We start from the raw sequence: 27,354 nt of genomic DNA, 5'->3' as shown, positions 1-27,354 counted from the left end.
CGTATTGCGGAAGGGGATGTGAAGGGAGGAGTCTCAGCGGAGGCTAGCCAGTCAAGTTGCGCTTTGCGGGTCTGGGGCATCGGGAATCATCACCTCGAGGCTGCGGAGACAGGGCAAGCGAAAGATAGGTGGACGAGCGAGCCTCCAAACAAACCAACACAGGGTCTGTATTTACATACCTCAATGCAAGCAGGCGATGTCCTTTGGATTCTGATTTGAAATTGGTTTGGGAAGTTGAAACGTGGCAAACTGGACGCCGACCAAGCTTAGTGAATTAGCGGGCGAAAGCGTTTTGGACACAGCTGGGGCGACGGCCGTTGGGAGTCAGGTGAGTTTCGAAGGGCCCGAGTGAGAGAGGAGTGTCGCGCCTACAGGTGTTGTAGCATGACGTTAGTTAGCCAGCTAAAATGCTACTACTTAACCTTACTGCTGTAGTGTAATTTAACTGGATAACACTCGCTAGTTAGCACGTCAACAGGGCAACGTTAACCTCGAGAGATTAGTTGCTGTTGTGTTAACTTGACTAACGTTAGCTAGTTAGCTTGGCAGTGTTGGTGAGCCGCTGCCAAGCCATTCAGATTCATTTCCATTCGACCAGGAATTAAAGGGTCTGTACACTTTAGACATAGATTAAATAATCATTAACATTTGGATGCACCGGACTGAAATACAAGTACCCTGTTAACTTGCTTGCTGCACAAGTTTGTGAAATAGCTCACGTTAGCTAGCTACCTAACGTTAGCTAACTCAGAACGCTACTGTAACAAACTCGCTAGCGGCCGCTGTGTCTATTAGCTAACTGAAAATATTCCCCGTCCAGGGCCATCCACATCACGAACCATTCACCACGTTTTTAAGTCAGCTGAGCTAGCTAACTGTTGCATAATGATGGAAAGGTAAAACTTTGGCAACGGGAACGAGTAGGTGGGAGCAAGGTGTCTTCCTCGTCTCGCAGGTAGTTTGAGGCAACTGTAGAGTAAGGTTTCATCAATGAGTAATTATGTTTGGGGAGGGGGCGTATGGGTTTGTGGTAAGAAGTCATCTGTTAGACCGGTTTGACCGGTTTCGGGGGAAATTCACGACCAAAATAAGACAATATTGTTTTCATTAGAAATGTCAACAAGACTGTTTTGGGTTGTACATGACGTTCACTTCATTCTTGGCTTCTGAAAAATGGAGGTTACTTAAGATTGTATTCATTTCTGCCCGCTGTTTGTCATCTGTTCGGTGAAACCTATGCAAATATGCAGTCATGAATTTGCACACTTTGCTACCTTTTTTATGGCTTTTACAAGTGTTAAGTATTTACTCAGTCAAGAGTATGAGGCTTACTGTACCTTTGGGTGGTGTTAGTTTCTATCCAGGAAAAAAGACTGGGACAGACAGGCTACCACTGAAGGACAGACATTCCACTGCCCAGTCCATCATTCCCACCTGCAGCTGTGCTAGCCAAACAACACCCCTTTGTTCCCAGCAGACCCCTGCCATTGGGACATGATAAACTTCCACCTGAAACTACGCCTAGTTTCTAAGCAAAACAAGCACCTGTCCCAAGATGTACAGGTAACTGCCAAAATAAAAAACACGAGTGATACAAAGTATATTAAAAGCAGGTGCTGCCAGGCAGGTGTCGTTCATGAGTTAAACAAATAAAGTCCCATAATGATTAGGGTCATGTGTAAAAACAACATGACTAGAAGGAGCATAGGGGGATTAGGCTGTGTGTGTCTCAGTCGCCAGATCTCAACCCGATTCCGGAGCGGTGCCCGAGACAGTGTTTTCCACCACCGTCAACAAAACAATGAGAAATTCCATAATTTGGTGAACAATGGTGTCACATCCCTCCAATAGAGTTCCAGACACTATAATTAATCTATGCCTAGGTGCATTGGAGCTGTTCTGGAGGTTTGTGGTGGCCCAACACCTTAAGACAAGGTTGGTGTTTCCTTTATTTTGCCAGTTATCTGTAGATCAGTCTTGATAAGGAAAGCTAAAGAAGCATTGAGATCAAATCGCTCTGGCTAAGTTGTTTTCATTAGAGTAGGCCATGATAAGGGTGCTTACTGCTTAGCCAAGCACAGAATGATGGAAAAGCGTAAAGTTATGAAGGGACGGATGCAGCATTTTTACAAGACACTGACTGACCAGTGACCACATGATTCATTCTCTAAACAACCTAAAGTCTGCTTCGAGTTGGCTAGATGCAATTCCTCACTGAACGTGTCATGTCAGTGGCTCGTTAACCTACACACTCTACAGTCTCCTATCTTGGCCTAATTCCTGTTTTACCTCTACCAATGTGGAACAGTTTACCTCGCAGGAGAAATAGACTGTTAGCTAATGAGACAGGTGAGGAAGTAGAGTAGCTAACATTTAACTTAATCTTCAACAGTAACATTAACTTCTCTCGCTTGTTTTACCAAGGCCTCTAGGTCATGTTTTAAGTAGCTAAGTAATAGGGGGGTCAATACAGTTGTGTGACAATATTTTATTAAGATTTGACTCCTGTGTATATACATACAGTACTAGTCAAAAGTTTGGACGCACCTACTCATTCCAGTGTTTTTATTTTTACTATTTTCTACAGGGTAGAATAATAGTGAAGACATAAACTATGAAATTACACATGGAATCATGTAGTAACCAAAAAGGTAATAAACCAATCTAAATATATATGAGGTGTGTTGGGTCATTGTCCTGTTGAAAAACAAATGATTGTCGTATTTAGCACAAACAAGATGGGATGGCTTATCACAGCAGAATGCTGTGGTAGCAATGCTGGTTAAGTGTGCCTTGAATACTAAATAATTCTGTGCTTTGCGGGCGACACCATCACACCACGACGTCCATGCTTCATAGTGGGAACCACACATGCGGAGATCATCCCTTCACCTACTCTGTGTCTCACAACGACACGGCGGTTGAAACCAAAAATCTCACATTTGGACTCATCAGACCAAAGGACTGTTTCCGTTGCTTGTGTGTTTTTGTCCCAAGAAAGTCTCTTCTTATTATTGGTGTCCTTTAGCGGTGATTTCTTTGCAGCAATTCGACCATGCTGGTCTGATTTCACGCAGTCTCCTCTGAATAGTTGATCTTGTGATGTCTGTTACTTGAACTCTGTGAAGCATTTATTTGGGCTGCAATTTCTGAGGCTGATTTCTGAGGCTCTAATGATCTTATCCTCTGTAGCAGAGAACTCTGGGTCTTCCTTTCCTGTGGCGCTCCTCATGAGAGCCAGTTTCATCACAGCGCTTGATGGTTTTTGCAACTGCGTTTGAAGAAACTTTCAAAGTTCTTGAAATAATAATAATATGGACTTAGTTCTTTACCAAATAGGGCTATCTTCTGTATCCTACCCCTACCTTGTTTCAACTGATTGGTTCAAATGCATTATGAAGGAAAGAAATTCCACAAATTAACTTTCAAGAAGGCACACCTGTTAATTGTATTGCAGGTGACCTCCTCATGAAGCTGGTTGAGAGAATGCCAAGAGTGCAAAGCTGTCAGGGCAAAGGGTGGCTACTTTGAAGAATCTCAAATCTAAAATATATTTAGATTTTGTTACACTTTTTTTGGTTACTACATGATTCCATATGTGTTATTTCATAGTTGATCTTTTCACTATTATTCCACAATGTGTCAACTTTTATCTGGTATTGTAAAAAAAAGGGTATGGGTAGTCAGCTGTACCTGCACTAAAACTCCAGTATTTGTCACCCTAAAGATTCTTCTCTATCTTCTCTTTAAATGGTGAGGCTGCATGTTTTAAGTATTTTTATTTCCCGGACTGATCCAAACTCGTTTTCTCAGGCTCTCTGCAGCAGAGATATAGTGAGCAGTATGTTTGGCGCGTCAAATCGCAATAGAATTACAGTATTGAATCACTACAGAATCGTGAGAATCGCAATACATATCATATCGTCACCTAAGCGTTGTGACAATATCGGACCTTGAGGCCCCTGGCAATTCCTAGTCCTAAGTAATGCATCAAAATGTATTCCAACAACAGTCAATAATGAACAACTAGGAAAGAATGTGACAACAATGTGTTGTTGCATAGACTTTATTTTTCTATTCAAGTCGGTGCACATTGTATAGCTTTTGTTCTAAAGGTTGCACAGCTTCAGGAGCTGCTTGATACATGAAACCAGACCCCCGAAAATATTTTATTTCTGTCCAGACAGTTACGAGAAAAACATCTCTGCTCTGATTCCCGTGAATATATTCTTCCTTGAATCCCTGCAATCAATTATCCTTGTCACTGATTGTAGACGTGAATATCAAGGTTATGATGTTATTGGTTTCACAAATCCAACCTTACTGGCAGATCAGGGATGAGATCTATTTCTAAAGTATTTGAGGAGTCTGGTCCCATCCGTTGATGCTGAGTGAGAGGACTCATCACTAAGAATAGGCCTAGCCCTGCAATGAGTGGTTATGGATCAGCCTGTACCAGCGTGACAGCCTACACAGCCGCCCTTCCCTTTTCTCGCTTATTCTCCTTTTTAGACGTTGAGGCCTAAATTGAATTTGTGTGCTGCATTGTCATGCAGGCTGACTCCGTATGAAGGATTTCTAGACGTTCAGTCCTATGCTCTTGCGTCTTAGGACAAAGGTTAAGAGTCTGTTTGCAAATTCACAGAGAAGCGTGACTAAATAATTTGGGGTCAGTGAAACTCCAATGTCCCACTCTTCCATAGTGAGAGAGTGCAGGAGAGGAGGTAGCTGAGCCTCTATGCCATGAGCGAGGGAAGAGAGTGGGAGGAGGACTGGAGAGAGGTGTAGTCTCATCTTAATGTTTTCATGATCACACCACGTTTGCCAACACAGCTAATTCTCCTTGGCTGTATTGTCTCCTGCACTCGTCAGACAGGTTTTCTTATTGTTTGTGTGTGAGTGAATTAGGCTTTTTAGTTTTATAGACACACTTTTAACACCAAACATGAACTCCCCCTTCTCGGTTAATTAACTACTTGTTTTTGCTTATCGGCCGGTTTCATGGGAGTGACTTATTAGTCGCTTTTTTTCTACATGCTCTGACATAGCTGGTGATTGCATAAGAACATAAGTAGAATATTTCAGATGCCAGGCATTTTTCCTGGCCATTCGGTCTGAATTACAATGTCAGCTATGTTGTTTAAAGACCGGGCTTAATGTAACTGTCCAGTGTTTCCAGAATTCTATGAAATATGACCTATAATTAATTACAATATGAGTGAAATGTTTTCCTTCTGAAAAAAATGGTAATTACATCTGTTAAAGCAGCTTTTCTGTGTTGGACTTTTGTGAGTATACGCCAAACAACAGAATGGTGTACATGTATACCGGTCATAGACAAATATAAATTAGAGTATACTGCTGATTGGTCATCCCCGATGAGGAATCTTTTTTTAACGGTCTGTTTTGAGGTTGAGTTTTTGAAGTGTTTTCTCCAATTTATTAGATTTTTTTTGGGGGGGGGTGGATTGATAGTTACATATCTGGATTTTCTTTAAAAAAATATACAAAAATTACGGTGTATCGACAATATCGCAATATTTTTGGGCTAGTTGGCTGTACCTGCACCAGAACTCCAGTATTTGTTTTCATCCTAGCTTGTTCTCCTTTTAAATATGGAGCCAAATTATTTTCAGCCCTTTTTATTTCCGTGATTGATCAAAACGTTTTTTCTCATGGCTCTCTTGTCCCTCTGCAGCAGATATATGGTGAGCGATATGTTCGGAACATCGAATCGCAATACATATAGAATCGTGAGAATCATAATACAGCTCATATCGGCAGCTAGCCTAAGTATCATGATAATATTGTCTTGTGAGCTCTCTGGCAATTCCCAGCCCTACAATTTATGGTTTGACCACAAATATGGGTGTAGAATGAGTCAGCAACTTTATTTCAGGATGGGTAAGCCTAACAGAATATGAACTTTTAAAAGTGAGATTTTCACTGTAGCAGTAAGTTACTAAGTCTAGTTTACGTCTGATGCCCTGTCCAGGCACGTTTGTGTGTGTTTTCTTCTCTCTGTACATCCCCTCTCATCTCTGATGGTTTGAGTTGGTAGAATGCTGGGAGTTTGAGCGTTGTTAACGAACCGGGAGTGTGATTTCCTCCCTATCCAAGCATTTCCAAAGAATTTAATATGAATTTTGTTGAAGCCATATCGCCCCCACTTAAAACAATGCTGCTCTCATTCAGCTTGTTTGATCTGTGTCATCAAGAATGACATCTGTGTTGTATAAGAGCAAGGCCAGGTCAGCTTCATTGTCTTGTAAATCTTTGACCAAGTTTCTAAACACTGTTAACGGCCCTTGCTGGTTCGGATAATTGCTCTGTGAGGTGGGTGTCTGTCTGTGTACCTATTTCTCAACACAAGGTCATTGCCCTGCTCTGTCCAAATGGAATTCCTGGGAAAATCCATGGCGGATTTCTCTTAGTTAGTGGAATAGAATGGCTGTACTGTCCACTCACTGACACTGTGGATGTTTGCCACTTAGTTTCTGTGTCACTGGCTTCAGCATAGCATTGTTTTTCCAAGTAATGAACAAATCCCTTCCCTTTGGGGACTTCCCCTAAGCCTTATTGCCAGAATACTGTCCACAGGGTGTTATGAATGGAAATGTAGTCTGTCTGTTAGGATATGTCATGTGACATACTGCACATGATTCCCCGGCTCCAAACCTGTCTAACTGTACTGTAGCCTTGAATAAGTCACTCATTTTCAGTTTGCTCCATTTTCCAAGCCTTTTGTACTCTGAAGAAAAGAGAGTCACAAGGAAGCCACAGGAAGAGGTGGAACTTTCTGTTTGAATTGACAGTTCTAAACACTACTGTTCTGCTAGTGATGTTCTAATGGGAGCGTATGGGATGCATAATCACTGGGTAGGCCTTGCCTAACTGTCACTGGTTGAAATCCTACAATTAATCACCATGTTGTCTGTTTCAGTAATGTAGACTAGCTTCCTTGGGTCTGTGTTTACATTGAACACTGCCATAAGACTGCCAGGTTTTTCCATACTGCGGTGTGCCTGCATGTGCGTTGTGTGTTCCTCCTACAGCTACCCTCAGTTTTCATCAGCAGAGCAGATTCTTGTCCTTGCCTAGGAAGCCATTCTTTGGGTGAAGCCCTAAAGAGGACCTCCCACCCAGCCTTTGTTAGCAGGCTTAGAGCACTGAGCTGCTTCTTTCTGCTCTGCTGGCCCCTTGGGTCTAGAGGACTCAGAGGAACAGAATGGGTACTAGACAAATGTGTATGACACACATTTAACATGGAACTCTCTTCTATTAAAAAAACTAAGTATATTACATTTATCACAGATCTAGTGTAAGCCTACCCTCCCCAAATCCTTAAGCATGCAACTTCATCCCACTCCCTTAGTCTCCAGGATCCAAACGAGGAAGTTTACTTGGTGAGGGTGTGAGTCAGTCCTCCACTATCCCATAATCCCTCACACGCCTAATGACTAACGGCATCTTGCCGCTGATATCAGGGTAATAATAACAAAAGTATGTCTCACTCTTGTCTCGAAGACTGAGTAGGCCTAGACAGAAAATAGTCTCATAGCTTATCCCGGCTTGCAGTATTATCATTTGTAGTTTTTATGAAATCATTGTTGACATTTTTAGTTTTACTTTAAAATCAGCGAGGCCTGAAACACTGGCCTGTTTTTTTTGTAGGTCTTTTGAGGGGGAACATTTAATTTTTGTCATCACCTAGGGAGACACTGCTTTGAGGTTGAGTTCAGTCAGAGTAGACAGGTTTATATGCTGACCTCAACGCCTGCGTCGCAAAATACATTTACATATAATTCAATCATTGCACCTACACTGCTCGCGCGTGGCTGTGTAGTCAGGCTCTAAAATAGAACACGGTTCTATTTGTGACGCTTGATGCACTGCAAGTCCCTCCTCTCCCATCTCCTCATTGGTTTTAGAGCATGTACCCAAAGATAAACTGCTGTCCACACTCCAGTTGGTGGTGGTAATGCACCTTAAAGTTGGTTGCCATCTGCCATATTAAGTCTGTTTACCCTTTTATCTGTGGAATAATTGTCGGAGTAGAGGACCTTGTGCATTTATGATTAAATAACAACCCAATGTCTATATCCCAGGACAAATTAGCTAGCAAGAGCAAGCTAGCTAGCTAAATTGCCATAAATGTTTCAAGCTTTTCGACATATCTCCAAATTAACATAGTTGTTTCAGAGTTAGTTTTGATATTTCAACCTGTGTGTCCTGATCGCGTCTGGTGTGGGTGGACAAAAACCAACGCGCGTGAACGGTCTGGTCAGCATGTTAGACCACTGAAATTTTTTGGTCTAACCAACGTGTGGCTTTAACCTCTCCTTCATGGGATGGGCTTAGGGAATGTGTTAGTATGTGTAGAGATGAAGAGAAAGCTGTCCAGTACTCTTCCTTCCTCTTAGTGAAATGAAAGTCAGAGTCCAGGGGTTTTAAATTGTCTGGAAAAGAGAGGAGAGTTGTTTTTAAAAGGTTGTGATCGGGTCATGGTTCGTTATGCCCTAAGCGTCGCGCAAACGTTATTGATAAAGGAAAGAATGAAAAGCAGACTCATTCTTTCTCTCACTTTTCCTCTTTCTCTCTGAAGGGCCTATTTGGAAACAGCAGGTGTGACAGGTGTTTCCATCAGTGTTTAGTAGTAGAACAATGGTCTCTTTAGTTGAGCCTCCAGTGACCTCTGACCCCTAGCTCTTGTCTGAGACGAGCCCCACCCCCTCAGGCAGTGTGTGTGTTGACCACGGACAAGAAAGCGAAGAGTAGGCCATGCTCCTCCCATGGAATTCCTTTCTCTCATCTGCCTGTCTCTGTCAGTGGCCAACACACACCATCTGAGCTGAGTTTTTCCTGGAGCCCTGGTTTAGTTTGCTGTGTCTTCACTCGCTTTTCCTCCTTTTTGTTTTGCTCCAGAAAGTTTTCTCCATCTCTCCACGCCCACGTTCTTCAGATAGTCGAGTGACTGAGAGGAAGAGAGTGGAGACTTGTGAATGCCTGTCGTCCTATTAAATGAATCTCCTCTCTCCCACTGTCTCTCTGTAGAGGTGAAGCAGTTGGGCCTGTGTGCTCCTGAGAGGATGAAGAGGTTTAGGAGACATGGCCAGGAGTCCCAAAGAGAGCGGATCAAACAGGAGCTCTATGGGTTCAACAAGGTAAGACCAGTGACAGTCAGTCTGATCTGACAAGGCTTTGATCTCTAGTCTCAACAGGAAGGCTATGATCCCAATTCCAGACAATTATCAGGGAATTTGTCTTGCCAGTTTCTATAATTCTCTCTCTCTCACTCACCCACCCAGACAGTGGAGCATGGTTTTCCTCACCAGCCCAGTGCCCTGGGCTTCAGCCCCGGTCTACAGCTCCTGGCCATCGGCACACGCTCCGGAGCCATCAAACTGTATCCTCTTCAATAGACACGGGAGAGGTCTGTCTGGTTGTGTAGGAGTGCAAGATTTAAGTGTTCACACGTTTGAACCAGTTTGTCGCAGTCTCCCCTCTGCTTTAGCTGTCTGTGGTTAGTGTGTGGAGTCATGTGGAGTCATTTTTATATTCCCAGGTTGTTGCTCAACTCTGACTACCAGACAGGCACAGTTGCTGTGTGTCTATCTCTGTCGTAGTGTGTGTGTGGTTGATTCATCTTACACAATCGTACTCATTGCCAGTGTGGAACCAGTCAGTACACTCCCACCATTCACTCCCAGTCACTATGATAACCCTTGTCTCTCTCTGTCATTATAATTAATTCACACAATAGGGGAAATTGTTCTTTTGATAACACAATTAATTCTATGAATGAAAGTATTATTAGCCAAGGGCAGGGCAGCCAGATAAGACACAAAGAAAGATAACAGAAAATCTCTTCTTTCTATAGATGCATGTGGACCGTTTCAGTACAGTAGAAAAATAAGAACCAGTGTCTATGAATGGGGGGGTGGGGGGGGGTGGCTGTATGTGTACACATCATGCTTTGTGTGTGTCTGTGTTTGCTGCGCATGTGTGTACACTGTGTTGGTGTGCCATGCTGTGTGTGTGTGTTCTTTAACCTGTGGTCAGTTACGGTGGCCCAGGTGTAGAGTTCATGGGTCTACACGATGAGAACGCTGCCGTCACACAGGTCCACTTCCTGCCACACCAGGTGAGTGGCTGCTCAACACACACGTTGGCAGCACCTTATCACATGCTCCATTCACACTTGCTACTGAAATGATCTTCTTTGGCAATATGGCCAAAATATCATATTACAAAAAAAAAACATATAATTGCTATTTTATATTTTTGAATAATTAACAAAGATGAGCTGGCACACACCCAGAAAAAATAGTTTGTGTGGAGGTGCTGACTAATGGCGAATAAACTATCAAAATAAAGTTGCGCACTCCATATATAAACTCCCAGTAATTTATTGGGTATTTACCACCGTTTCGGCATCACTGTGCCTTCCTCAGGGTAATGTCATGGATACTTGAACCAGGTTATGTAGACCAACAGCACTATAACCAGCTATGTTTGCTCCGACTGAGTACATTTCTTTGCAAACTAACCATTAGAATTAGTGGTTAACAGGATTTAGGCCCCCTTGCTAAGACAAACTAGCCTTTTGCAGATGTAAGAAACACAAGCTAATGGTGTAATTCTGGAATGTTAGTGGATTCGTATTAAAAAGCTAAGGGAACACAGCTGTTATCAACGTTGTTGCATGTTCTGTATTAACCATGCAGGCTGAATACAAGTGTCTTGCAGTCAAAAAAAAAAACATGTGCTCCTTGAGTGACGGGACGGGCCTAGTTCTGTGTGGAAAGTGGCGTGGAGAGCGATGACTCAAGTAGTAACTTAAATGATGAAATGGACGTTACACACGGCGTATCACATTTAACAAACCGAACATTCAAATAATGTCATAGAAAGTAACATTAAAAACCCAAACCGGTCTGTGCGTCAATACCGCGACATCGTAAAATACAGTATACCGCCCAGCCCTAGAATCCAATATGTGGATCTAATCATTGCTGGAAACGTTAGTAGTAAAGCTGTGTTTAACAGCCCCAAAACGTCCTCCTGACAGTCATAACGTGTTCCTAACGTCCTCATAATATCCTACGGTCTTTTTTAACATCTCTAGTTGCTCTGTGTTGAACAGGTGGAGCTGGTGACTCTGTTGGATGACAACAGTCTCCACATGTGGACCCTCAGAGCTCACCATGGTGTCTCTGAGCTGCTGGAGATAGGACGCTTCACACTCACTGGACCCCCGGGGTGAGAGACACACCACCCCCACAACATCTCTCCTATCCCTTCTCAAGCTTTTTTTATTTTCCTCACACACTCGCACTCATTGGATTGCCCCGGTAAGAGGACCCACTGTGAGACATGCACAGAACTAGAATGAGGTTCTATTTCTATGGTGACATGCACACTTCAGTGGCGAACACATATGCACCTTGAATATGATTTTTTTTCGTTCCCTCCATCAGTGCTCCCCCCAGTGTAACTCGTGTAACAGCGGTGCTAGCCCACTCTTCTGGGGACCTGCTGTTGCTAGGAACAGAGGGAGGACACGTGTTCATAGTGAAGGTACCAGGCTTCAGAGAACTAGAGGAGAGGAACATCAGCCTGGAGAAAGTCACCAACAGGTACTAACACACCACACGCACTTCCTTTTCATTGAGTCTAAATGGGAAATATTGGTATCCTAAACAGACGGAAACAACTTGATTCATGTTTAAATGCTTCTCTCACACACTGCCACAAATGTATTTGATCGATAATTGTGCTAAAACGGAACCCCCTCATTCCGTAGTGTACCAGAGGAGTATGGAGGTCGTAGGAGCCTGGAGCATGTCGAGTCCTTACAGGAGAATCCCGTCAACCCACGCCAAGTTCTGATTGGATACGGACGAGGCCTCATGGTCATCTGGGACCTGGACAGCCAATCAGCCGTCAAACACATCCCCGCTACACAGGTATACAATGTGTGTGTCTGTGTGTTGGTGTCTGGATGTCGAGAGCTGTGATCTTGACTCCCTGTTTGGTTTTGCTTCTGTAGCAACTGGAGAGCGTGTGGTGGACGGAGGACGGTGGCCATGTTCTCAGTTCCCATAGCGACGGCAGCTACTGCCGCTGGAAGGTGGCTGGGGATGACCCACAGAGCGAGCAGGAGAAGTCCGAAGTACCGTACGGTGAGGACCCCCAAAAAGTCAACACAGTGTTTCTCTCTGTGGAAGCTGACAAAACACAGCAAAGGGGATAATGTTATTGATTGAATGGTGAATAGGTTAATTGATGATTTGACAAATTGATTTGTCTCTCCTCTGTAGGCCACTTCCCCTGTAAGGCCATCTCTAAAATCATCCAGCTGCCGACAGAACAGGGGTGAGTGAGTCTCTCTCTTTTTCTCCTCCCTCACTCTCGCTCTGCCTGCTCTTGTCAATTCCTTTTTCACATCCTCCATTCTTACACATTAATCCATCTGTAAATGTTTTCTAACCTGGTTCTCCTGTATGTCTATATCCAGGCCTCCGTTCCTGTTCCTCAGTGGCGGCATGCCCCGGGCCAGCTACGGCGACAGACACTGTATCAGTGTGATCCACAGTAAAACACACGTGGCTCTGGACTTCACCTCCAGAATCATTGACTTCTTCGTCATCAGAGACGGACCAGACCATACAGGTAGAAAGGCAGGGGGATACGCGTGCACACGCAGGTTCAGAAACACATACACACAGGCTAACCCCTCTCCCTCTGTCCAGGCGAACCCAGTGCGTTGGTGGTCTTAGTAGAAGAGGAGTTGGTAGTGATTGATCTCCAGACTGAAGGGTGGCCGGTCATCCAGACTCCGTACCTGGTGCCTCTCCACTGCTCGGCCATCACCTGCTCCCACCATGTCTCTGCTATACCCCTGAAGCTGTGGGAGAGGGTCCTGTCTGCCGGAACATTGCAGAACACACACTACTCTAAGAAGGTAGGTGACACACACTGCCCAAGCATGGTCCTGCACCACATACAATAAACATTTCACTCCACACTGCCTTCACCCAGGAATACCTATGTAAGAATGCTGTTCATTGACTGCAGCTCAGCGTTCAACACCATTGTTCCCTCCAAGCTCGTCACCAAGCTTAGAACTCTGGGACTGAATACCTTCCTCTGCAACTGTATCCTGGACTTCCTGATGGGCCGCCCCCAGGTGGTGAGGTTAGGCAACATCACCTCTGCCACGCTGACCCTCAACACGGGGGCCAGTCAGGGGTGTGTGCTTATTCCCCTTCTGTAATCCCTGTTCACCCACGACTGTGGCCACGCAAGACACCAATGCAAATACGTTTGCTGACGACACGGCGGTGGTAGGCCTGATCACCGACGGCGACGAGACAGCCTACAGCAGGGACCTTCAACTATATATTCATCCGCGGGCCAATTTCTTCTTGAGCGTTTGGTCGGGTGGGGCCGGAACGCGATCACAAATTATTTGTGAACTGCAAATTAACCACAAGAAGCCCAAACAGAGATGTTTCCCTGAATCATAATAATTTAAAACTGTTCTTACATTTGTATATGATCACGTCTCTATTATGCGTGGGAATACTTGGGAACAGATTTCTTAAATTGAAGTCACTTGGAGCTGATTTCCTGGTGTTTTTACAGTCTTACAATGCAAATCCCCCCACCGAAAACTTTAGGGGCCAAATAACACTGACGCCAGTGCCCGGACAACAACCCCTCCCTCAATGTCTTTAGACCAAGGAGCTGCAGTGGAGCGACGTCATTATGACAACAGGGCTGCAGTGGAGCGGGTCGAGAGCTTCAAGTTCCTCTGTGTCCAAATCACCAAGGACTTAATTAAAATGGTCCGCACACAGTCGTGAAGAAGGCGCGACATCCCTCAACGTTATACAGCGGCACCATTGAGAGCATCTTGACTGGCTGCATCACTGCTTGGTATGGGACCAAGTTCCCTGCCGTCCAATACCTCTATCAAGTGGCGGGAAGGACTGTTCAAGGATTGTTCAAGATTCCAGCCACTCAATCCATAGACTGTTCTGTCTGTTTCTGCACAGCCAGCAGTACCAGAGCAAGAAATCTGACACCAACAGGCCCCAAGCCATAAGACTGCTAAATAACTAACAAAATGGCTGCATGGACAGTCTGTATTGTCCCTTCTATTTTATTAGAGTTTTTGCCCTGACTCTACACACACACACACACATTCATACTGACTCTACACACTCGCATGCATACAATCATCATCATACGCTGCCACCACACTGTTAATGATATTGTATATCCTGATGCCTAGTCACCTAACCCCTATACATACAGTACCATTTAAAAGTTTAGACACACCTACTCATTTTGCTGTGTTTTTTGCTGAGTGGTCCTACTGTTTTCTACATTGTAGAATAATAGTGAAGACATCAACACAATGAAAGAACACATCGAATCATGTAGAATCAAAAAAGCATTTTACATTCTTCAAATTAGCCACCCTTTGCTGTGATCACAGCTTTGCATACTCTTGGCATTCTCGCAACCAGCTCCACCTGAAATGCTTTTCCAGTGGTCTTGAAGGAGTTCCCACATGCTGAGCATTTCTTGGCTGCTTTTCCTTCACTCTGCGGTCCAACTCATCCCAAACACTGATCCCGTAGAGTTAATTTTTGGCATTTCTTTCCTCAACTTTTAACACAGCACACCTGTTAATTTAAATGTTTTCCAGATGACTACATCATGAAGCTGGTTATTACATGATTCCATATGTGTTATTTCATAGTTTTGATGACTTCACTATTATGGAATGAGTAGGTTTCCAAACCTTTGACTGGTACTGTATAAAACCACTCCAGTATCTCTGCACATGGTAAATATGGTATTGGCACTGACCCTGTATATAGCTAGCTTCCTTTTTATATATATATATATTTACCTTTTCTAGTACTACTGATATTGATTACTGCATTGTTGGGAAAGTGCTTGTAAGAAAAGCATTTCACTGCATGTGAAAATACATTCTGTTAATTGGAAACTTGAATTGATGGAGCACATTGAATTGACCTAAATTCTTTCTCTTGCTTTCATCCTAATTATATTTTTTTACACCCCCCCCCCCCCCCCCCCATTCCCTCTCCCTCCGTCCAGCCGTGGCCTATGACAGGAGGACAGAACCTGGCCCCAGACCCCCCTCAGAGAGACTTACTGCTCACAGGGTCGGTAGACATTCACAACATTTTCAGAGTCCTCATTTCAATGCAAGTTATGATCTACATTTTAATGTTGCTGTATGTAGACTGCAAACAGGGTTTCAAAGAGTCAGTCATGTTTTTGTTCCTCTGATTTGTTGATCCTCACAAATGTAATCTCCTCTCACAGGCACGAGGACGGTACGGTGCGTTTCTGGGACGCGTCGGGGGTGTGTCTGTACCCCATGTACAAGCTGAGCACGGCAGGGGTGTTCCTCACTGACTCAGACCCCAATGACAACCTGAACCAGGGCACAGAGGGAGAGTGGCCACCTTTCAGAAAGGTGTGTGTGTCTGTATAAGTAACGTGTAAAGAGTTTTCCACTATTCGGTTGTGTGTGTATAATCACATACAGGGAGCACAAAGGTAAAGTGGAGTCCTTTTAGACATCCTTTTAGACAAGGTGTAGGTGTGTTTTGTGGGAGAGAATGTGTCTCGTGAATCAGAATAGATAGCCGATTCACACACTGAGACAGTGTATGAAACCTGTCCACATCCTCTTCTTCCCTCCAGGTGGGTTGTTTTGACCCGTACAGTGACGACCCTCGTCTCGGCATTCAGAAGATCCACCTGTGTAAATACAGCGGCTACCTGACTGTAGCTGGCACTGCTGGACAGGTGAGTTTACCAGGGGAAAACCAACCACTACCCCCCCATCTGGTGGCCAGTTAGCCTAACTGCCGTGTCTGACATGTTTATATATATATATATCACACACAAGAATCAAACCCACTATTCTGGCATTGCAAGCACCATGCTCTACCAACTGAGCTACAGAGGTAACCACCACACACACACTAAGAGATGTGAATGTCTGAGTGGTTCATATAAGTGTACAATACGACTGCCTGTTGGTCCAAAACAATACATGTGATGTTACGGTCTGTCCGTCTCTCACCTCTCCCCTCCATAGATCCTGGTGTTAGAGCTGAATGATGAGGCAGCAGAACAGACTGTGGAGGCCACCGTAGCAGACCTGCTACAGGGACAGGAGGGCTTCCGCTGGAAGGTAAACGACGACAAATGACAAGAAAATGACATTAGGAGTGTGTGTTTAAAAACTGCAGTGCAATTTTGATTGAATTGGGTTTCGGTTAGCATTAAAAGGGTGATCAATACTTTTCTGTTACCGTCTCTCCATGTCAGGGCCACACGCGTCTGGAGGTGAGGGAGGAGCCGGTGACGTTCCCCCCAGGGTTCCAGCCCTTTGCCCTGGTCCAGTGCCAGCCTCCGGCCGTGGTCACTGCCCTCACCCTGCACTCTGAGTGGAAACTAGTAACATTCGGGACCAGCCACGGCTTCGGACTCTACGACTACCAGCAGAAAAACAACGTTCTCGTCAGGTAAATGTGTGTGGGGGGGCGTGTTGAGTGTTTCTGTCTGTATGACTTCAAAATAACGGACGGTAATGGAGATCGTATATAGACGTGTGTGTTAACCCTTTCTTGTCACTCTCCTGTAGGTGTACTCTGAACCCCAGTGACCAGCTGGCTATGGAAGGTCCTCTGTCCAGAGTGAAGAGCATTAAGAAGTCTCTCCGCCAGTCCTTCAGAAGGATCAGGCGCAGCAGAGTGTCCCTACGCAAACACCATGTCAACAACGCAGCTAAGGTAAATGACTACAAAAATGTCTTCTTGGGCCACACAAATTGACTGCATAATTCTTAATTGAAAGTTCCTAAAGATCACCATTTTTTTGTGCGGTCTGCTTCTGCATTCATATCCAACCCAGTGTATCTAAAACGGGCTTCTCTCTCTAGTTGCAGCAGGCCAATGCTCGTCTAGAGGCGGAGCTAGCTGAGATGGAGTTGGCGCCCGTCCAGAGAAAGATAGAGCCTCGATCCCCTGATGACTCCTTCACCGGCCTCGTGCGCACGCTATACTTCGCTGATACCTTCCTTTCAGACAGTAAGTCACACTAACGGTTTTGACTTGACTTCTGAGGTTAGTTTTAGTCAGTGGTACCCTCTTTCACTTGAAAGTCACCCAGTAAAATGCTACTTGAGGAAAAGTCAGACTTTTTTTGGTTTTAAATCTACTTAAGTATCCAAAGTAAATGTAATTGCTAAAATATACCTAAGTATCAAAATAAGTTTAAATTCTTTATTAAGCAAACCAGACGGCATCATTTTCTTGTTTTTATTTTACGGATAGCCAGGGATATTCAAACACTCAAACATCATTTACAAACGCCAGATCGGAGGCAGTAGATGGCCAGGGATGTTGACTTGGTAAGTGTTTGAATTGGACTGTTTTCTTGTCCTGCTAAGCATTCAAAATGTAATGAGTACTTTTGGGTGTCAGGGAAAATCTATGGAGTAAAAATGTATTTTCTTTTGGAATGTAGTGGCGTAAAAGTTGTCAAATTTAAATAGTAAAGTACAGACCCCCCCCAAAACTACTTAAGTAGTACCTCAAAGTATTTTTACTTACTTTACACCACTGGTTTTATTTAGGGGGTGCCAGGTAGATCGTGCCAGCAGAGAATTTTTTTATTTCTCCTTTCTGTTTGTGATTCAGTCTCATCTCTGTCAAGTATAGACCAATACAAAGGACTCATGAAAAAGTCAGTCGTGGAATATAAACTTTTCATAAACTCATAACAGTGAAAGAAATAACTCCAAAACAAAAGGTTATTTTGCGTTTTTGTATTATCCCAAAAATAAATGATCACACAAACTATCAGTCACAAAATAATTATAACGTAGGTTCCTCAGGAAACGTTCTGTACCTCTGGCTTAAAATATTTCAAGTGAACCTATTTGACCTCTCTCAATGTTCATCAACAAGCTGTGTGTAAAACCAGTCCCATTCAGAAAACCCATAAACACTTGTTCCCCACAACATTACAAATGATTAGGATTCACAATATATTATTCCCCAACAACTCTTAGTAACCAAACAAATAAGTGAAATACTGTATGTTAAGTTGACAGTTGAGTCTGAGTCAATCCGACCCAACAGTAGAACTCAAGTGGAGAACAACAGATCAACTGAGCTTTTCCTGTCATTCCAATCTGTTTAGGAATGTTGGTGGCGTTTTTAGCTTTTGTTCAGACATGGCTGTAGTGCACTTTAGAGTTCAAAACAAAGGTACAGTGCTTTAAGTATTTACACCCCTGGTATTTTTCCACATTGTCTTACAGTGTGAATTTACACACACTACCCTGTAATGTCAGTGGAGTTATGTTTTTAGAAATGTTTACAAATTAATACAAAATTAAAAGCTGGAATGTCTTGAGTCAAGTATTCAACCCCTTGCATGGACTCAGTGGTTAACATGATTTCTAAATCACTATCTCATCTCTGTACTATCTATCTGTAAGGTCCCTCATTCGAGCACTGAATTTCAACCACATAGACCAGGGAGGATTTCCAATGCCTTGCAAAGAAGGGCACCTATTGGTATATGAGTAAAGATGATAATAACATAACACCCCGTCACTACAAACACACAGGCGTCCTTTCTAACTCCGTTACGGGACAGGAAGGAAACCGCTCAGGGATTTTACCATGAGGCCAAAGGTTGAATGGTTGTGAAAGAAGAAAACAGAGGATGGATCAATAACATTGTAGTTACTCTACAATACTAACCTCATTCATCCTGTTTGCAACAAGGCACTGAAGTAATACTGCAAAAAATGTGGCAAAGCAATTACATGTTTGTCCTTAATATAAAGTGTTATGTTTGGGGCGAAACCAATACAACAAATGACTTAGTAATGGGAAGGGCAGATTTCTATAAAACAGTAGACTATATTGACTGAAACTGGTGTTGAGAACGTGGTGTAGGCGGGTGGCAGCGGAGAAAGGAAAGGGAGGAAAACTCACCTTAGTTATGATCAACTGAATGGTGAAAATATTGGAGCTGGGGTCCACATACTTTTGGTCATTTAGTGTATTAATTGATCTCCGGCAGACAAGTAGAAGTGGTAGCCAATTCATTCGTTTGCTCATCTATCACCGATCATAAACATTTAGCATGTGATACTGTAGCCTAAATCAAGTGTTATTTACCTATAGTCCCAATGCCACAGAAACCTAAAATCCTGACTCCAGTTTCGCATGAAAATACCTAACTGTATTCTGTATTCCATAGGTTGCATTATCAAAGCACATCTCACCTATGCATGTCAAAATAATGCTATAACTTTTCCCCCGCTTCTGCACTGTCGTATTGCTGCCCATGTGAGAGCTTCTGTAGAGAATGAGATCAACAAACTGTATAAGAGTAGATATGGATTTGTTTTTAAATTGTTACCTTGATATTTCAGCAACTTCCTCTCTTCTCCCCATTATTCATGAGTTGATCTGATATATGTATAATCATTGACTTGATTTAGCCAAGTAGGAGATATTGTCATTCTTTGGAGGTTATCTAACAAGCTTGGCAACTTTGGTCATTTGTACTTTTGTTAGACTGCTATTACAAAGTTTGTATGAACTCTATTGCCTACTCTGGGTGTGCTCTGTGGCGCTCTGTGGCGGCAGGTAGCCTAGTGGTTAAGAGCATTGGGCCAGTAACTGAAAGGTCGCTGGCTCGAAATCCCAAGCTGGCTAGATGAGAAATCCTTCAGCAAATTCGCTCTGGTTAAGACCGTCTGCTAAATGGCTAAAATGAAAAATGCTCTGAATTCATTGAGGAACATAACGCTCTGAATTTATGATCAGCCTGTTTCTCAATTCACAAGAATGTCATAGGCTATCAAAGTTATTCATTACTAAGTATCAGTTTAATTTACTGTGAAATCTTTACAAAGGGTCGCAGCCAAGCCAACGTTGTGGTGCAACACCAATCTTATTTTGGGAGAACCCTGGCACAGTAACCATATCTTGGTTTTAAATGCTTAAATGGGCACTTCCAATGTCCTCTGTATTTCCTGGGACTCTGGATAAATATGAATTTCCTGTATTGAAACTTATAAAATATTAATCCCTATTGCTGCATACCACTCACCTTTTTTTAAAGAATAGTTGTGGCTGCTTCATGTTATGGGTATTCTTGTAATCGTTTAGAACTGAGGAGTTTTTCATGATCAAAAATAAACTGAATGGAGCTAAGCACATGCAAAATCCTAGAGGAATACCTGGTTGTCTGCTTTCCACTAGATACTGGGAGATGAATTCACCTTTCTGCAGGACATTAACCTAAAACCAAGGCAAGATCTACACTGGAGTTGCTTACCAAGAGGACAGTGAATGTTCCTGAGAGGCCAAGTTAGCTTTGACTGCTTGAAAATCTATGGCAAGACCTGGAAATTATTGTCTAGCAATGATCACCAACCAATTTGACAGATTTTGAAAAGAATAATGGGCAAATGTTTCACAATCCAGGTGTGGAAAGCTCTTAGAGACTTACCTAGAAAGACTCACCGCTGTAATTGCCTCCGGGTGCTTGACTCTGGGTTGAATACTTACCTAATTAAGATGGCTTTTCTGAAAGATAAAAGCTAACATTAGTTTAAAAAATATATATTATTCCACTATGACAGAATATTTTGTGTAGATTTATAATTACATCCATTTTAATCCCACTTTCACATGTTGAAAAAGTGAATGGGTGTGAATACTTTCTGAAAGCACTGTATGAACAAGCTTCAGAGCTGAGGGTTTGAAACCTTCCTCTCTCGCATCGCTCCTTTTCCACAGCTGATGCTGGCTATTTAATTGGGAGTTAAAGGGGAAGCGCGGCATCGGGAGGAGACTCACTGATGTGGTTCAGACTTAAATGCGGAGCTGTCACTACACAGACATTTTATGACATCTCATACTGCTCATTCCCCTCATACAGGCTCCCACAACACACCCTCTCTGTGGGCAGGGACCAACGGGGGATCAGTATTCGCCTACCAGCTCCGCCTACCGCCTGTGGAACGCAGAGGAGAGGACCCTGTCACAGCACACCCTGGTGAGAACATGCATGTTCTTACACATCGCTCTCTCTTGCCTCCGTCGTCCACACTTCCACAACTCTGGTTTTAACAGACAATGAAGTACAAATCCATTCCCCAACATTCTCTCCAGCTAAGGAGATCCAGTTGATGCACCGTGCTCCAGTAGTGGGCATCTTGGTGTTGGACGGCCATGGTTCCCCTCTGCCTGAGCCCCTGGAGGTGGCACACGACCTGGCCCGCTCACCTGACATGCAGGGTTCACACAGCCTACTGGTCATATCAGAGGAACAGTTCAAGGTGAGAAGACACGCACGCACGCACGCACGCACACACATCTTACCCACACTCATCTGATGATGGGACATCTCTCCCCCCCCCCCCCCCCAGGGTTCGTAAAGAAACACAAAATGTGTTTATCCTCCAAGACTATAACTGCTCTTTCTCCAGGTGTTCACCCTGCCTAAGGTGAGCTCCAAAATGAAGTTGAAGTTGACGGCCATTGACGGCTCACGCGTGCGCCGGGTGGGCGTGGCCTGGTTCGGCAGCACCCGCACGGACGACTACGGCGAGAGCGGCCTCACCGTCCTGACCAATCAGGGAGACCTCCACGTGGTGTCGTTGCCGGGGGTGAAATTGCAGGTCCAGTACCCCTGTATACGTAGGGAGGACGTCAGCGGCATTGCATCCTGCGTCTTCACCAAGCATGGACAGGGTAGGACGAGAGAGACACAGTTTACATCTCACAAGCATTTGGCATTTCATGTATTCAGCTCTTTCATGCCATCAATTTTTCTTACTTGCGCTCTTTCTCCCTCAGGTTTCTACCTGATCTCTCCGTCAGAGTTTGAGCGTTTCTCTCTGTCTGCTCGCTGTGTGGTGGAGCCCCGGTCTCTAGTGGAGGTGTCCTCCGAGACACCCAGCACCACTCAGCCACGGGCGCTGCCGGACGGGGCCTCTGTGGAACGCAGGTAGACACACTGTTTTTATAGCTGTATTCACCATCGACTTTGGAAGTACAGCTTTTTGGCACAATTACCTTTTCATGTTTTACTGAATAGCTGTCTGTGTCATTCCAGAAATTCCACGAGGGATGGCGCGGGTAAGATCACATGCTGTTTGTTACTGCTTTAAAGAGCTAATATAGTTATCTATAGCTATGCAAATAATACTAAAACATGCACGCGTCTATGCCTAACAGTGTTGTTCAGCAAGCGCACAGTATGAAATGCTCTGTTAGGCTGTCAACCTTTCTTTTTTTTTTTGCTTGTGCTGATCGGCCTGCGAACACACGATCTACACTCACTGTGTTGTCATGCTGTGTGCTTCTGTGCCCTGATTGCGTGCTGCGATGCTGTTCGTTTACAGAGAGCTCTGCTAGACGTGTGATGGAGCATGCTTTGCTGAATGATGAGAGTGAGTACCTCAGGAACCACCAGACAACCTTAACAGAGCTTAACATTTGTGCGAGTGATCCCTGCGGGGATTGAACCCACAACCTTGACGTTGCTAGCGCCGTGCTCTTACCAACTGAGCCATATCGATATGTGTCTGCATTGACTGTCCTGTTTGGCAGCCGGACATGTAAACCCAACCAGCAGTCTTGAGTGATTGTCTGCTACACAGTGAACCACAACCACCCCATTGCATGTTTTTCATGATGACCATCCCAACTCATGTCAATCATCATTGTGCATCTGTGGTCTGACGTGTGTTTTCTTACAGCTGTGCTTCAGGAGATCCAGAAGTCTCTAGAAGTAGATCAGACGTGAGTATTCCCCTCTGAAACGCAACTACAAGCTCTGTTTTTCAGTGTGTTATGCAGGGACTCATTTGTGTGTGTTTGCTACAGGACGTTCCTGGAGAATGGGACGAGTGCTCTTGCTGGAGGGAATGTGCTGAGCAATTGAGGTGAGTTTATGATCAGTATCATCAACATTAATCTTCCGGAATATGATACATATCACTATGGTGATGGAATTCAGGTTGCTCATTGTTGGTTCGGTCATCTCTTGTTTTGTCTTTCTCTCTTTCTCTCTTTCCCTGTTCTTCAGCCTGAGCTGGTCATCCCTGTGCCTGAGACATCGTGGAGTCTGCCTAGTGCCTCCTGACTCCTGCCTCGCAGTCTACACAAACACTACTATTACTACCACTACTGACCACTTGGGCCCCTAGCCCCCGGAGAGACTGACCCCTAGCATGAGAGGCTGAACCCTGGCCCCTAACCCCAAAGACTGACTCACTGGCTTTGTCACAAATGGCACTCTATTCCTCAAGTAGGGCACTCCTTTTAACCAAAGCCCATAAAGGGGGGTTGGTGTAGTGTATGAGGAACAGGGTGTCATTTGAGGCCCACCGCTATAGAGAGATGGAGGGACCACCGTCTGTGCCTAGGGACCAACCACTGTACTGTACTGTAATACACCTGCCACACATTAGTAATGATTGTATGGTCATTCCGCTGACGCGCTTATCCAAAGCCACTTACAGTTCTCACACACAAGCCATACTTGCATTAAACACACCCTAGTCACCCAACCCTTCCTCACGTTCCCTCCTCATCCCGACACCAGTCAGGCTTTCACCCTTGAACTCAAGCTGACCTGTGAAACTCTGATTTGTCCAGTATCAGCCTTGCTCTGCACATCCTCGCTTGCCTTAGTCACCTAGAGAGAGACTCATATGGGGGAGGGGGAAGATATGGGGGGGGGGGGTGGACTTTCTTTTTATTTGTTTAATTCCTATGATTTTATTTGTAATGTAATTTTACCTGTGATTTTATAACCTTTTGTTTTGATTCTGTGTAATTATTGGAGATGTAAAACCTAGATGGATGGGAAAAACTGTACAAGGGAGCCAAGATTTTTTTTATTTTTTTATTTTATGCTGACAAATCATCAAATTTATTCTGGCACTCCAAGCAAGGCATTGTTTTGAGTGCGAGAGCAACATGGAGTATCTGTGTAATCAGTACTGTTAATTTTGAACCACACAAGGTGGTAGACCACCAGCCTGGTAGCCAGACCTATTGTTGCTTTAGCCAACGTCGAAACACAACTGACTACCAGACTAGCAGTATAAGACCACTGTGCCGTAAAATGTCTCCCCAAGCTTTTGTTGCCAACTGACCTCCCTCCTTACCTCTCCTACCGTCCGCGCAGTAATGTGTAATAACCAGTTATAACCTGACGTAGGTATTTGTCCTGTGTAGCACATGACGCTACAACTTTCTATGGTGGCTTGGTTTTTAAAATGTTATAATGTAAACCCTTTTTTGAACACAGCAATGAGTAATGTTATTTAGGAATGTAATTTTAAGATATTGTAGTCAAATGTTTAATATATATGTACTATATGATTCTCTGCCTGTTAACGGTTAGGTGTGTTTTTAATGGGGGTTGGCTGCTATAGTCGGATCTTGCAACAAAATATTTTGGTACTGTTTCTTGAAATGCTGGGTATTTTAGCATTTCTGTGGTCTCTAGAATATATTTTTGTAGTGAATGGAGTATGAGAACCCTACTTTTTTGATTGATAACTTTCACACTACATAATGTCCTGCTGGAAAATGAATATATGTTTTTCACAAGAGTTCACGTGTCTGTCTTTCTATGAAGTTTGACTTCATTCACTGCTTGATTGAACTACAGGGTTGCTGCTTCAAGACTCGCTCTGACTGTTCCCCACTCAACCGCAACAGTCAAAATAAAGTACATCTGATGGCTATGAGCTTTGGTTATATCCTGAGCCTTGTGAGTTTGGTGCTGGCAGGTCAAGTGGATAAATTAGGGATCAGTTGTCATACAAGCACAGCCAAGAGTTTTAATCACCATTATGGAGCAGGGCTTAGTTCACTTATTGCCTGGGTCACAATCACTTTGCTGGAACTTTACCTCTTCTATTGGACCGCCCTCCAACACCAGGCAGCTCGAAACAATCTATGTTGGTGGAAAAAGGGAAAAATCTACAGTCGGGCAAAAAAGTATTGTCAGCCACCAATTGTGCAAGTTCTCTCACTTAAAAAGATGAGGTCTGTAATTTTCATCATAGGTACACTTCAACTATGACAGACAAAAAGAGATTTTTTTTTCTTCCCAGAAAATCACATTGTAGGATTTTTAATTTTATTTTCAAATTATGGTGGAAAATAAGTATTTGGTCACCTACAAACAAGATTTCTGGCTCTCACAGACCTGTAACTTCTTCTTTAAGACCTCCTCTGTCCTCGTTACCTGTATTAATGGCACCTGTTTGAACTTGTTATCAGTATAAAAGACACCTGTCCACAACCTCAAACAGTCACACTCCAAACTCCACTATGGCCAAGACCAAAGAGCTGTCAAAGGACCCCAGAAACAAAATTGTAGACCTGCACCAGGCTGGGAAGACTGAATCTGCAATAGGTAAGCAGCTTGGTTTGCATAGTTTCCTAGGAACGCGAAGCGAAATCAACTGTGGGAGCAATTATTAGGAAATGGAAGACATACAAGACCACTGATAATCTCCCTCAATCTGGGGCTCCACGCAAGATCTCACCCCGTGGGGTCAAAATGATCACAAGAACAGTGATCAAAAATCTCAGAACCACACGGGGGGACCTAGTGAATGACCTGCAGAGAGCTGGGACCAAAGTACCAAAGCCTACCATCAGTAACACACTACGCTGCCAGGGACTCAAATCCAGCAGTGTCAGATGTGTCCCCCTGCTTAAGCCAGTACATGTCCATGCCCGTCTGAAGTTTGCTAGAGAGCAGTTGGATGATGCAGAAGAAGATTGGGAGAATGTCATATGGTCAGATGAAACCAAAATATAACTTTTTGGTAAAAACTCTACTTGTGTTTGGAGGACAAAGAATGCTGAGTTGCATCCAAAGAACACCATACCTACTGTGAAGCATGGGGGTGGAAACATTATGCTTTGGGGCTGTTTTTCTGCAAAGGGACCAGGACGACTGATCCATGTAAAGGAAAGAATGAATGGGGCCATGTATCGTGAGATTTTGAGTGAAAACTTCCTTCCATCAGCAAGGGCATTGAAGATGAAACGTGGCTGGCTCTTTCCGCATGACAATGATCCCAAACACACCGCCCGGGCAACGAAGGAGTGGCTTCGTAAGAAGCATTTCATGGTCCTGGAGTGGCCTATCCAGTCTCCAGATCTCAACCCCATAGAAAATCTTTGGAGGGAGTTGAAAGTCCGTGTTGCCCAGCAACAGCCCCAAAACATCACTGCTCTAGAGGAGATCTGCATGGAGGAATGGGCCAAAATACCAGCAACAGTGTGTGAAAACCTTGTGAAGACTTACAGAAAACGTTTGACATCTGTCATTGCCAACAAAGGGTATATAAGTATTGAGATAAACTTTTGTTATTGACCAAATACTTATTTTCCATCATAATTTGCAAATAAATTCATAAAAATCCTACAATGTGATTTTCTGGATTTTTTTGTTCTCATTTTGTCTGTCATAGTTGAAGTGTACCTATGATGAAAATTACAGGCCTCTCTCATCTTTTTAAGTGGGAGAACTTGCACAATTGGTGGCTGACTAAATACTTTTTCCCCCAACTGTATTTAATTAGTCTGTTCTAATGAGCCAGAAAGCCCCTTAGCCAATAGGGACTATGATGATCTATGCCAGAATGCTCTGTTCAGAGTTTATTGTAATATTGTACACCTTGTAGCCAATATAGAGCCTTCACATTGTTGATACATACCTTGTCCATAATTGTAATAAAAAAATTGCTTGCATAGGTTTTTATAGATAAGTTATGTAATGCTATTCAACTGGAAAGATTATGAATTTAAGGTGAAATAGAGAAGAGGGGAAAAATGGAAGGAGAGCATAGCCCTTTAATTCCAGAGCACTGATGGAATCTCTCTCTTCTGAGAAGCCACTGCTCTTTCTTTCTCTCCATCTCTCGCTCTCCCTTGTCTGTCACCACCTATTGTGAGTGTCTCCACACACCTGCTCTCACATTTCCTCTCCCTCATTCACCAGCTGCCCATATGAATAGCTGTATATCTGAACGGACTGCCAAAGACAGTTCAATTATTCAAATACTGTGTGTGTATGTTGTCTTTGTTTGGGGTTAAGTTATGTGTGTGTGTGCGTTTGTTGTCGTTATTGGTGGGTCAATGTGTGTGTAGGTGACACCAGTACTTGAGGACAAGCAGAAACACTTTCTGGACCCCCAGCCATGCCTGAGGATCACCCGAG

General features: G+C 43.8%; 1 protein-coding gene across 2 annotated transcripts; it reads left to right on the top strand.

The window, feature by feature from the left end:
• On the top strand, nt 1-24,724 carry LOC109870169 (LLGL scribble cell polarity complex component 2). 2 transcript variants are annotated; one of them, XM_020460553.2, is made up of 27 exons: nt 1-328; nt 9,055-9,164; nt 9,309-9,406; nt 10,063-10,144; nt 11,147-11,262; nt 11,481-11,639; nt 11,807-11,969; nt 12,053-12,185; nt 12,324-12,378; nt 12,521-12,675; nt 12,756-12,967; nt 15,142-15,209; nt 15,373-15,526; nt 15,757-15,861; nt 16,157-16,252; nt 16,390-16,586; nt 16,706-16,853; nt 17,003-17,150; nt 21,034-21,150; nt 21,267-21,433; nt 21,584-21,848; nt 21,954-22,104; nt 22,213-22,235; nt 22,502-22,549; nt 22,859-22,901; nt 22,986-23,044; nt 23,188-24,724. In XM_020460553.2, exons 2-26 carry the CDS (start codon nt 9,090-9,092, stop codon nt 23,041-23,043), a joined length of 3,036 nt encoding a protein of 1,011 aa, XP_020316142.1. In that variant the 5' UTR covers nt 1-328; nt 9,055-9,089; the 3' UTR covers nt 23,044; nt 23,188-24,724. The 2 variants fall into 2 exon arrangements, with proteins under 2 accessions (XP_020316142.1, XP_020316143.1); XM_020460554.2 differs by lacking the exon at nt 22,502-22,549 and having other exon boundaries at nt 3-328.
• Nucleotides 24,725-27,354: the final 2,630 nt, after the last annotated feature.

Source organism: Oncorhynchus kisutch, linkage group LG25 (genome assembly GCF_002021735.2).
Source record: "Oncorhynchus kisutch isolate 150728-3 linkage group LG25, Okis_V2, whole genome shotgun sequence".
In the NCBI taxonomy this organism is placed as follows: domain Eukaryota; kingdom Metazoa; phylum Chordata; class Actinopteri; order Salmoniformes; family Salmonidae; genus Oncorhynchus; species Oncorhynchus kisutch.
This window is presented reverse-complemented; position numbering and strand designations above follow the sequence as displayed.

What these genes read in the sequence shown, in the direction of transcription:
- LOC109870169 (XM_020460553.2), top strand. Translation starts at nt 9,090, where the DNA reads ATGAAGAGGTTTAGGAGACATGGCCAGGAGTCCCAAAGAGAGCGGATC. An exon ending in CGCTCCGGAGCCATCAAACT is followed by an intron (nt 9,407 to 10,062) that starts GTATCCTCTTCA and finishes ACCTGTGGTCAG; the next exon opens with TTACGGTGGCCCAGGTGTAG. An exon ending in AAAAACAACGTTCTCGTCAG is followed by an intron (nt 16,587 to 16,705) that starts GTAAATGTGTGT and finishes ACTCTCCTGTAG; the next exon opens with GTGTACTCTGAACCCCAGTG.